A 13116-nucleotide genomic window follows, 5' to 3' on the forward strand; every position below is an offset into this window, starting at 1 on the left:
TATCATGCATCATTACTATTGAATTTGTTATCTTCCCAGGCATGAATCGTTATTTTAGGAAGAAGTTCTTCACAGCAAGAGTGATTGGCTTGGAATAGGCTGCTTGGGGAGGTGGTGGAGTCACCATCCCTGGAGGTATCACAGTATCATCAGGATTGGAAGAGATCTCACAGATCAAGTCCAACCCTTTACCACAGATCTCAAGGCTACACCATGGCACCAAGTGCCACGTCCAATCCTGCCTGGAACAGCCCCAGGGATGGCGACTCCACCACCTCCCCGGGCAGCCCATTCCAGTGTCCAATGACTCTCTCAGTGAAGAACTTTCTCCTCACCTCCAGCCTAAATCTCCCCTGGCATAGCCTGAGGCTGTTTAAGAAGAGATTGGATAAGACACTTAGTGCCATGATTTAGTTAATTAGAAGGGTTAGGTGATAGGTTAGACTTGATGATCCTAGAGGTCTTTTCCAACCTGATTAATTCTGTGATTATTAGTATTCTTTTTTTTCTCCACATATATTTTTAGAAATGCTCATGAATTCTATTATAGCTGCTAACCACTGATTTTCTACTATGTATTTAACTTCCCTTTCCACTCTCAGTATTTTAGAAGTTGAATTAATAATCAATATTAGGAATTTCCTCTTTTTAACTTCTGTTACATTCTGCCTAGTCTTAAGACAATTTTTTTTTTTTAACTTGCTTGTTTTAAATTCCACAAAACCCCAAACAATTTCTTTTAAGGTAGGGAAAGCTTTTTTTAAAGCATATACCAAACATCTTTCAGTTGCTGCTTGTAAATAGTCCTGTTGCTTCCCCTGCTCCCTTCCGCAGCAGCTTCCCTTGCTTTGGTGGCTAATCTGTAGGCATTCTTTTTCTTTTTCCAATGGTCTCATCTACTTGGAAGTGAATTTGCAGAAAGGTTTTGAATACCATAGTTTAGAGTTTGGGCTGCAGTCAGTGGCCAGTCTTCAGGCAGCACCTGGTGCTCCTCAGTAGACAGGAGGGGAGAGCAAACTGGCAGGGTACATGGTCTTCACCATCCAGAAATGCCTCTTCTCTTAATTCCAAAGGTTGGTTGTGCGACAGGCACCAGTAAGCAATATCCAGCCAGAATCCAGGCATCTGTTAGTGTTCACAGAAGCAGAAACCTGGGCACCAGCAGTGTTCAGACACTTGCTGACAATATTGATGGGCAAGTTGACCATTTCTGGCTTCTTCCTACCACTTCAGGTGCTTAAGTTCTCTCCTTACATGTAGCCCATGAGCTGCCGGTAAGCACTGTAGCTGTGGTGTGTAACACCTGCTCTTCATTTTTACTGTTTTACTATATCTGCATAAGCTGGTGAATGGCCTGGAACACAAATCCTATGAGGAGAGGCTGAGGGAGCTGGGGGTGTGCAGCCTGGAGAAGAGGAGGCTCAGGGGGGACCTCATTGCTGTCTACAACTACCTAAAGGGAGGTTGTAGCCAGGTAGGGGTTGGCCTCTTCTCCCAGAGAACCAGCAACAGAACAAGGGGACACAGACTCAAGTTGTGCCAGGGGAAGTGTAGGCTGGATGTTAGGAGGAAGTTCTTGCCAGAGAGAGTGATTTGCATTGGAATGGGCTGCCCGGGGAGGTGGTGGAGTCACCATCCCTGGAGGTGTTCAAGAAAAGTCTGGCTGAGGCACTTGGTGCCATGGTCTAGTTGATTGGATGGGGCCGGGTACTAGGTTGGACTGGATGATCTTGGAGGTCTCTTCCGACCTGGTTGATTCTATGATTCTATAAAGTTTTTGTTGGGCTGGTGTTTTGGGGTTTTGTTTGTTTGTTTTCACTCTGAGGAAAATGAAGCAGTGGAGCAGGTTGTTCAGAGAGGTTATGCAACCTTCATCCACAGAAAGTTTCAAGACCAGACTAGATCATGCTATCAACAACCTGGTCTGACCTCACAGCTCAGCCTGCTTTTTGAGCAGGAGGTTACACTAGAAGATTTCTTCAAGTCCTTCCCAATTATTTTATGATACTATATCAGCAATGCCTATTATTAATTAATAACCTTATCAAATCAATTTTTTTTTGCACAAAACCTGAACAGTCTCCAGATTGTTAAAATTCCTGATTATTTTCTGAAAGTGCCTTCCATTTTTAACACATTTACTTTCATCCTTTCCTAATTCCCTTCATGATTAAGTACTTAGAGAAAGGGACTGCTGCCTTCTCAATTAGTTTGTATGATTCCAACCCATATTTGTGGTGGATTTAGCACCAGCCCATCTGTCCCATCTTTAAACTGCTAGAGTGAGAGACAATTAAGCTTTATGGTGGGGGAAGGTAGTTTATAGTGGTACCAGGTATTTGTTGTGTTTTTAATGATATATTGACTGTTTTAACATCCAAAATCCTAGAGTTATGTGGAATACATTTTCCCTATTATGACTATAAGAAAACTTCAAAAACATTCTTCAAGCATTTCAGACACTGAAGTATATCCTTACATGTCTCTTGAAATCAATTTTCATAGATTTAAATGGTAGCACACAGTTGTTTTTATCAGAGATGCATAATCATTTTGCAGTGTCATGATTAGCTGTGGCAGTCTTATGCTACAGACAATGCAAAACTACTATAAGTGGATCTTCACTAAGTGTGCATTTGTTTCAACTTAGTTACTCTAACATAAGTCATGGCTAAGCTAAATTTTCACAGACTAAATTTAAATAGTCTGAATAGAAAGAAAGGGAAATATTTTATTAACCTGTTGATTTGCAAGACTGAAGTATTAAGTGGAAAATTACATCTGAATGCATGTTAGTGTCAATAGCTTTCTGCCACTGCTCTTCCATCTTGCCCTGTGCAGGACCATACCAAATGCCCTGCAGCATAAAGCGATCTGCCAAGACCTTCACAAAGAAAGCCCTTCAGCTGAATAGTGAATATCATATCTTGCAAAGAAAAAGATATGCAGCTATTATACTAATGTTCAACAGAAATATCCCTTTAGTCCTGGCTATCCAGAGCAATTCTGAAGTTTTACTGTTCGATATCATTATCGATGATCTGGAGCAAAGGACTGAGTCCAGCATCCGTAAGTTTAAAGATGATGCCAAGATAGGAACGAGTATCAATCTGTTAGAGGGTAGGAGAGCCCTGTAGAGGGACCTTGACAGGCTGGATGGGTGGGCAGAGGCCAATGGGATGAGATTTAAGAAGGCCAAGTGCAGGGTTCTGCACTTTGGCCACAACAACCCCAAGCAGTGCTACAGGCTGGGGACTGAGTGGCTGGAAATCAGCCAGGAGGAAAGGGACCTGGGGGTACTGATAGATAGTAGTAGGCTGAAGATGAGCCAGCAGTGTGCCCAGGTGGCCAAGAGAGCCAATGGAATCCTGGCGTGGATCAGGAACAGTGTGGCCAATAGGACAAGGGAGGTTATTCTTCCCCTGTACTCAGCACTGGTCAGGCCACACCTTGAGTGCTGTGTGCAGTTCTGGGCCCCTCAATTCAAGAGAGATGTTGAGGTGCTGGAACGTGTCCAGAGAAGGGCAACAAAGCTGGTGAGGGGCCTGGAACACAAACCCTATGAGGAGAGGCTGAGGGAGCTGGGGCTGTTTAGCCTGGAGAAGAGGAGGCTCAGGGGTGACCTCATTGCTGTCTACGACTACCTAAAGGGAGGTTGTAGCCAGGTTGGGGGTGGCCTCTTCTCCCAGGCACCCAGCAACAGAACAAGGGGACACAGTCTCAAGTTGTGCCAGGGGACGTATAGGCTGGATGTTTGGAGGAAGTTGTTGGCAGAGAGAGTGATTGGCATTGGAATGGGCTGCCCAGGGAAGTGGTGGGGGTGCCATCCCTGGAGGTGTTCAAGAAAAGTCTGGCTGAGGCACTTAGTGCCATGGTCTAGTTGACTGGCTAGGGCTGGGTGCTAGGTTGGACTGGATGATCTTCGAGCTCTCTTGATTCTATGATTCTAAAGCCCACACCGTTAGAGAAAACCCAAACCACTATTTTATGACACATTTTACATCAGCAATTACATGTCTTAGTAGACCAAAATGGAAAAAGGCTTAATGTTAATAACTAACAATGCAGGAAGCTCAATGTGTTATTGGTGGAGATGTTCAAAGTAACTTGAAGTAGACAATTAGACTTGACAGTAGGATATTGTGCTCCTTAACTTTTGGATAACTGCTTTCTATGGGAGAATACATAGCCCCGAGTTATTTCAACCTCTTCTGTGATGCACTGTAGCCTCAGGATGGGAACTGAACTGTCAACAAGGAGCTGCCTAGGCTAGCTGATAAAAAAGTGAGGACAGATGAGTCACTCCCCTCTCTGAATCCAGCACACTAGCACTGCTAAGAGTCACCTGTCTCCATCCTGACGTGTTCATGCACACCTTCTCTAAGGATTGTTTAATCAAAGTTCTCAGTAGAGATCAGAACTAACATCCCATGAAGGTACCCAAGTAATTAAGCCTGTCAGTCTCTCATCATACCAGGTCTGAGAGCTCTGAAAGAAGTTTGAGAGCTCCTTCTAAAGACCACTGCTACTCTGGACTAGTGAACAGAGCTCAGGCAAAATTTGAAATTGTGTCATGTTGTCCAAAGCTGAAGCTATGCAGTAGTTATCACCAGCATTACTGTCTTGAATGAAGATGTCTGCCACTGTATTTTTCAGGAGTAGAGGGGTGGTGTGCAGGGAAGAAGCCTTTACCAGCGTGAGCCTTCCAGGAAAAATAGGAGAGACAACTGCATTGCAAATCCCAGCAGGCAACCTTAAATATCAGATAGTCTTTAAACTGTACAGCTGTCTCAAGACTTAGATATGCTCAAGTGTAATGAGAATTGTGATTTATGTACCTGGGGAAGATTAACATTTAAAGTTTAGGTACCAGGAGTAAAGAGCATCTGAACTGGTTTGATAAGTGTCCATGTTTTCAACTGGAGCTCATAAGTTTCACATTCAGAAGCTGTCAAGGAATCACAGAATCCTGGATCTTGCACCAGCAGCACCTGCTGTGTCTCAACCAAGCCATATTCATGATTTTCAGGAGTTGTAGTCGTAAAAGTGAATCTTCTGTTTGTGCACATTGGCTGAGCCTCAGGAAGGGGAACAATAAGAAAGGCATGTGGAAGGAAAGCAAAGTGTAGTGTTTCCTCAGGAAGGCTCTGTCTCACAGGAGAAATCTTACCAATTGCTCAGAGCCCTGCAGGAACCCATGGCAGGCAAACAAGGAGTGATCACCACCGTCCTGGTAGCAGGCTGCAGAAAGCTCTCAGCTTTTATCCATGTCTGAGTCTCAAAGATGACCTGCAACTTTCAGAAAGGGAGACCTGTCTTCCTGAAGCAAGCATTTTACCCAACATGCCAATAAAAATTAAAACTAATGCTACTGAATTGATGGTTCATCACTCTAAGGAAATGCAGTTGCTGCAAGAGCCTCCCCCATTCTTTAGTTATAATACAAGTAAATATTTTCCTTTCATCTGGAAGACACTTAACCATTTTCCACACTGTTCTCAATTATAAATGAGAATGGGCCAAGCCATAACCCCCACAGAAGTGTTCATATTATCTTTTTCCATTATAATTGATGTTTTAGATTGCTTTATAACAGCCTTAGCTATAAATTCATGCTCATTATTTGTAATAACTACTGGCCTCATTTAAGCATGTTGGCTGTCTTCCCAGAATAATGCTTTTGGAATGGGAATCTGTTCGTATTGGGAGAAGTGAAGGAGAGGAAGGGGTGACCTACCACCCTAATAAATCTCATTAATAATTGGTAGTGGGAGAAGACAGAAACCTTCTCTATGGTTAATCAGTTTCATCCCTTTAGAAACACGATATAGACATGCACACAAGGATTTCTTCTACCCCCCAAAACAGTTCATCCCAGACCAGCCTATTTGTCATTCAGGAAATGACAACTTGTAGATTTGCTGAGCAGATGAGCTCCACAGCACTGGCAGCTGAGGGAATGTGAAACAGGCAGCCACTGAGATGAAGTGTCTGAGACTATGGGATATTTATGCTGAAAAAAATCATCACCAGTGCATGTGCCCAGTGCAGCCAGGACAATGCAGTGGGTGATTCGCTTTTGCAGAGCCTGTGAAGGCGTCTGCACGTTTCCTGCTCTGCCTGTGCACTGTGCCAGAACCAACAGCAGAGGAGTGCTGCCTGCATCCTTCCTCATTGGAAGTATCAGTTTGGTTACCTGAGCAGCTCTGAAAATATAATAGAGGACGAGCTGCTTTTCTGGCACAAAACTACCCATCTTGACAAATGGCTTGTCCAGCTGCCTTACCTGAATGGCCCTGAGACTCCTCCACAGCAGCTTTCTCCCATGCTCCAGCAGCTGCTTCTTTTCTTCCTGTAATTCTTAGGCTGCTAGGAAGCACGTGGGAAGAGGCAACACTGGAGAGAGGTGTGGACTCTACTTCTACTAAGGGAGATGTGTAAAACAAATGAGGTAGGCCCGTGGCAGGGAAGCAAGCAAGTTAAGACTATATCCTGCAGAAGTGTCTAGAGATGGCAGGGTGGGAATGGTGTCATGGAAGACTTAAGTAAGGATCGCTTTAGACTTAAGTAAGGAATATTGCTGCTGTTTCTGGGAAAAGCCATCCCAGCCTGCATATCTAGATATTGATTGCAACAATGATGGCAGCATTGGAAATTGGGTGAGAAAGAGGCTTGTCTGGACTAGACAGCATCTCCAGCCTGTCACAGTCCATGGGCTGAGAGTAACTATCTAACCTGTCAAAGCCTTTCACCCAAGTCTACTTATGATCATGCCACAGGACAACGTGTGCTGTAGGTAAGAAATTGAAGTAAGCTGGCAGACAAGCTCAGCAATGGGAGGGCAGGGCTGGAAGTTTGGCAGTAAGTCCTCGTTTGCAGTGCCTGGGCGAGCAGGTAGCTGGCTGCAGCCTGCTACTTTCTGTGGGAGTGCAAAGGAGCTGAGTCATCAATGACTGGGTTTGTTGCCGTTGTTAGTTAGGGTAAAAACTATGTAAATAGTCAAAGACATCTGCGGTTTTTTATGTCCAGTTGTCACTACAGTTGAAACTACATAAGGTCAAAACTGCATTTGTATAGCAAACATAAAATCTGTGAGTTCTCAGATCTCTTGTGCTTGGTCCAGGTTATTTGCCATTGAAATTCTTTATGTTTTTCCTACAGTTAAAAAGCAGAAGTAATTTTTTTTTTTACTAGGCATCTCCCCAAGTTAAATCATCACAGCCCTCTGTTTTCATGGATTGCTATATGTGATTGAGTTGTATAGAAGATTATGGCATAGAATCGTAGAATCAACTTGGTTGGAAGAGACCTCCAAGATCATCCAGTCCAACCTAGCACCCAGCCCTAGCCAGTCAACTAGACCATGGCACTAAGTGCCTCAGCCAGGCTTTTCTTGAACACCTCCAGGGACGGTGACTCCACCACCTCCCTGGGCTGCCCATTCCAATGCCAATCACTCTCTCTGTCAAGAACTTCCTCCTAACATCCAGCCTATACTTCCCCTGGCACAACATGACAGTGAACGAATGGGATGGCCTAGGAAGAAAGGTACCAAAGTCAAAGGAAGTGCACTGTTTCTGTTTCTCCATCTTGTCTGTCCCTGAAGTGTGATCACAGAAAGCTAGAAAATACAAACCTCATGTCTTGGGTCTCAGCAATGGTTCTCTCTGTCCTTCCCTTCCCTCCAATACAATCTGCTGTCCACTATTCTTCCCAGGGCACTATAAACTCTTCCCAGGCTTTGCCTAGACTGTAGGCTGAGTTGCCTATTTACAAGATCTGGAGTCTGTTTATTGTTTTACCATGTTGCCAGAATCCCTATGAGGAATGTAAGAGAAAGAAAATAATCTTTGCAGCAGTCCCCTTAGTAGAAAAAGTCTAATTAAACATCAAGGGCTTCCTTACACTAAAGACTTTCCCCTGCTGAATTGCAAAAGCATATTGCAAATAACAAAAGGGCTAAAACTTAAAAACAGACAAAAGAAAAAAGTAAATAAAAAATTGCCACAGGAATGTTTTATGCCAGAAAATTGAAAGGCCATTACCGACTCCCGCTATAATAAAAGACTTCATAATTGCAGCCTGAACAACTAGGGTGACACTTTCTAACATTGTATATTTGTCTCCCATGGGATACATCTTGGCAGGGCTGTTTATTAATGTAGGTGATAATCCTAGAATGAATGACTGAATTAGGAGCAGTACACAGAGAAGAGCTGCTAAAAATAGCTGAAAGAACAATACACTTTATCTCCTTGGTGGAATCCTTGAAAACAAACATGAGGTAGTCTCATTAGAAACTACTGGAAGTGTGAAAAAAAGGTATCCATCATGATTAGAGAAATTTGTTTCCCCCAAAACTAATTCCAAGTTTCACATTTTTCTTTTGAGAGGGGGGAATATGTCCTAGTGAACGAAACAAACAAGGTAATGAGATGCTGGGTAAAAGGTAGATGTGTATCTCTGTGCTGTAATAATCGCCTGTATTTGTCAAGATAGAAAATTCCTCAGATTAAAACTAGTACCTTTTTTTCTGAGTGTTAGCCAATTCCTCATATAATTATGTTTTCCCCTTCACATTTCTTTTACCATTTCAGTTATTTGGGTGTTTCCTGGCCTGGGAGACACGAAACGTCAGCATTCCTGCTTTGAATGACAGCAAGTACATTGGAATGAGCGTATACAACGTGGGAATAATGTGCATTATTGGTGCTGCTGTTTCCTTCCTTACTCGGGACCAACCCAATGTGCAGTTCTGCATCGTTGCTTTAGTCATCATATTCTGCAGCACCATTACACTCTGCCTTGTGTTTGTACCTAAGGTAAGTGAACTTGTTTGGCATGTGCCTGGACTTTTTTTTTCCTTCTACATTGCTTTTTGTGATTTTATATGTAAAAAAATCATTGCCTTTTCAAGTACTCTGCCACATTGGGTTGGAGGGCAGAAGGGCTCTGCAGCGGGACCTTGACCACCTGGACAGATGGGCAGAGTCCAATGGGATGGCATTCAATAGCTCCAAGTGCAGGGTGCTGCACTTTGGCCACATCAACCCCATGCAGAGATACAGGCTGGGGTCGGAGTGGCTGGAGAGCAGCCAGACAGAGAGGGATCTGGGGGTGCTGATCGATACCCGCCTGAACATGAGCCAGCAGTGTGCCCAGGTGGCCAAGAGAGCCAGTGGCATCCTGGCCTGCATCAGGAATGGTGTGGTCAGCAGGAGCAGGGAGGTCATTCTGCCCCTGTACTCTGCACTGGTTAGACCACACCTTGAGTACTGTGTTCAGTTCTGGGCCCCCCAGTTTAGGAGGGACATTGAGATGCTTGAGCGTGTCCAGAGAAGGGCGACAAGGCTGGTGAGAGGCCTTGAGCACAGCCCTACGAGGAGAGGCTGAGGGAGCTGGGATTGTTTAGCCTGGAGGAGAGGAGGCTCAGGGGTGACCTTATTGCTGTCTACAACTACCTGAGGGGTGGTTGTAGCCAGGAGGAGGTTGCTCTCTTCTCCCAGGCATCCAGCAATAGAACGAGAGGACACAGCCTCAAGCTGCACCAGGGGAAATTTAGGCTCGAAGTGAGGAGAAAGTTCTTCACTGAGAGAGTCATTGGACACTGGAATGGGCTGCCCGGGGAGGTGGTGGAGTCGCCATCCCTGGAGCTGTTCAAGGCAGGACTGGACGTGGCACTTGGTGCCATGGTCTAGCCTTGAGCTCTGTGGTAAAGGGTTGGACTTGATGATCTGTGAGGTCTCTTCCAACCTTGGTGATACTGTGATACTGTGATTTCTTATGTGCAAGGTAATCAGGGTCTCTGTTTCTATACCTACAAAACAGTAAGACTCTTTCCATTCACTGGCATGCTATAAGGTCAGCTATGTTGAAGCCTCTAAGGTATTTAGTTTGAAAAAGAGGAAGCAGAGGGAAGACATCATTGCTGTCTGTAGCTACCTGAAAGGATGTTGTGGAGGGGTTGTTGCTGGTCTCCTCTCAGAGGTAATTAGTGATAGAACAAGAGAGAGTGGCCTCAAGCTCCAACTGGGAAGGTTTAGACTTGTGGTGGTTTTGGAGTTTGGCCCTCCCCAATGATTCGCCAGACTACCTCAGGCAGATGGAAGTTAAGGAATGCAGCTTGTCTTGGGTTCAAATGCAGGTTCCCAGAGACTCTAATAAATTTAATAGACCCAATGACAATTTATAGAATTTATAGAGTGCCCTCCCCTCTTCCCTCTCCTTTCCCAAAAGATAGGGAGAGAGAGAGAGAGAGAGATAAGCACACCCAAATAAATCAATCTCACTCGATTTGGAAGTTAAAAAGGAAAAGTTTAACAATAACTTAGAAAAGGTATTGGAGGTAGGGGAGTTTACAAAGGATAAGGAAGGGAAAACAGCAGAATACAAACAGGGATGGATACAACCCGAGCAATGTGATGGTGTCTCTGCCTCGTGGCTGCCACGTGGTGTGCTGGTATGCAGTGTGCGTGTGTGTGTCAAGAGGGAGCGAAGGAAAGAGAGGAAGAGGATCAGGAAGCTCCTCTGTTTTATAGGACAGGAAGTGGGGGGAGTGGGCTAACCATCACCTGGAGTGTGGCACACCCCTAGGGAGGGGCCCAGACCCCTAGGGTCAGGTTCAGGGTTACTCCCCCTGGAGTGTTAACCCTATACAGCTATATATTTAGAGCAAAATTTGCAAGCAGATATACACAACATATACAGATATTTACAACTATATACAAGTTCAAAGTAATACAGACCTACAAACCCCCTCCTGAACAGCAGAACTGCTCAGGAGGGCTTTCAAAATAACTCCCTTCTTTCCACTCCCACCCTTATATCAGAAGTCTTACATACAGGGGTGAGATTGCCAGATAAGGAGTTAGAAGTAGAATGATTAGTTGGGGTTGCATAGGTTCAGGCAGAGATACTTAATGCATCAGCAGCAGCCAGAGGCACTGACTGACTTTCTTGGTTCTGTATCTCTTAGCAGAACCTATGAGTGATCTAGACATCACTATTACTTTCTTTTCACAGCCAATGATCTAATTTCTCTCATTAAAATATTCCATTTAGCCTCAAACCAACACAACTAGATATTAGGAAAAATGTTTTCACAGAATAGCCAAGCATTGGAATGGGCTGCTCAGGGAGGGGGTTGAGTCACCAACCCTGGATGTGTTTAAAAATCGTTTAGATGTGCTGCTTGGGGGTATGGTTTAGGGTGAACCTTGTAGAGTAGAGATATCAGTTGGACTTGGTGATCCTGAGGGTGTTTTGCAACCTGGATATTTCTGTGGTTTTGTGATTCTGTATTCAAGTATGACAGTGAATGGTGATACTGAAGGTATATTAACTGGTACATTAATGGACTACTCAGATGGCAAGGTATACACTTTCATTTCCTTTTGCTCCGTTGGGCTGTGAGAATGTGTGTTTGTTCTGCATTGCTGGAAGAACTAAGAATACACCTACCTAGAGAGAGTTAGAACCTAATCATTTCACTTGCAGAGTTAAGTTCTAGACGTGAGTATGACAGGGCAGGAAACTGCTTGAAAAAGTCCAGTGCAGAGCCATGAAAATGGTAATTGAGTGGGACATCTTCCTTAGGAGGAGAGACTGTGGGAGCTGGAACTCTTTAGTTTAGAGAGAGGAGACTGAGGGGTGTCCTCATTCATGTTTATAAATATGAAAATGGTAAGTGCCAGGATGGAGCCAGGCTCTGCTCGGTGATGCCCAATGATAGGATAAGGGGCAAGGGATAGAAGTTGAGGCATAGGAAGTTTCATGTAAACATGAGGAAGAATTTTTTTTTCACTGTAAGGGTGACAGAACACTGGAACAGGCTGCTCAGGGGAGTTGTGGAATCTCATTCTCTGGAGATATTCAAGACCTGCCTGGGTGCATTCCTATGTGATCTGGTCTAGGTGATCCTGCTATGGCAGGGGGTTAGACTGGATGAGCTTTTGAGGTCCCTCTCAGCCCCTAATATTCTATCATTCTCTTATTCTGTCATCCTCATTTAAGGGAAAACTGAGTTCTGCAAAAGCTTACTTTAGCAAAACTTTAAATTCTGGGGAATGTGTTTGATATTTTGAAGTAAAATATTTAATTGCATTAATTTTAAGTGCCCTGCATAAACCCAGCTTATCACTCTAAATCAGATCTGCATGCAGTTGGATAGCTGAAACATTTGGAAGGCAAGGGTCAAGATGCAGGTCCTTTCACCTCTGGAGTCAGGTTTTAGGTTTTGGAGATGAGAAATGATAAAAAGTGTGGGACTCTTTACTGGTTCGTGTTCAGTCAATATATTGAGCGGTTCTGGTGCTACATGGCATCCCTAGAGATGGGTCTAATAGGGGGACCAAGAAGTGTATGTGTAAAAGGAACAAACTAATGAATTGATCCCATTGTTTCCTCTGAAAAAAAGTTAGAGACACAGAGCAGAAATAGAAGGTGAGTTCTGACCTGTAAACCACTGGAATAATTTGTTCTCCAGGACCAACTCACCAGGATATTTTTAGAAGTTCCAAAATTCACTTCTCAAATATTTTAAAGTTGTACAGATGTTTACAGTCATATTTTTATCCTATATTTTAGAGGGAAATGCAACTTTGTTCTGAATTCAAGCAAGATTCACAAATATGGAAAGGGCTTTGAAATGCTGCAAGATGTAAGTGTGTAAGCTGTAGGAAAAGCCATATTAAAACTGATGCCAAAAATACCTCCACAGAGTGTCAGAACTCTCTTCAAAGAGAAAATATTACTAATGCTATGACATGCTCTTATGTGCCTTTGCTTTCATGCTCCTTTGCCCATCCTTCTTTTCTGCTGCCACAGGCTCCAAAATGGCTTTTCCCTTCCTTTTTTTAACCCCATCATCTGCTTTCCTTTTAAACCTCAATTACCCTGCCCTCATTTTTCCTCTCAGTTCTTTCTATTCAAAATACAAACGTGAAGTGTAGCCTTCTAGCATCAAGGACTTAATCTCATTCCGTGTTTTGTCAGGTTTACAAGTGCTTAGCTATTTTGCATTAAAAATGGCCATTGCATAAGATATTTGGGGGGGGAAAGGGAAGAGAAAAGAAATTGAAGCAAGAGCTAGAATACAGCACTTCCAATGCCCACATG

The 13116-nt window shown here is 43.8% G+C and overlaps 1 protein-coding gene across 1 annotated transcript in view; it reads left to right on the forward strand.

The window, feature by feature from the left end:
* GABBR2 (gamma-aminobutyric acid type B receptor subunit 2) overlaps positions 1–13116 on the forward strand; it is a 662133-nt gene that overhangs the window by 618770 nt on the left and 30247 nt on the right. The window contains exon 15 of the mRNA XM_064150058.1: positions 8598–8822. Coding sequence (XP_064006128.1) covers positions 8598–8822 — 225 coding nt within the window. The remainder of the gene's footprint in view (positions 1–8597; positions 8823–13116) is intronic.

This window comes from Pogoniulus pusillus, chromosome 10 (genome assembly GCF_015220805.1).
Source record: "Pogoniulus pusillus isolate bPogPus1 chromosome 10, bPogPus1.pri, whole genome shotgun sequence".
NCBI lineage: Eukaryota > Metazoa > Chordata > Aves > Piciformes > Lybiidae > Pogoniulus > Pogoniulus pusillus.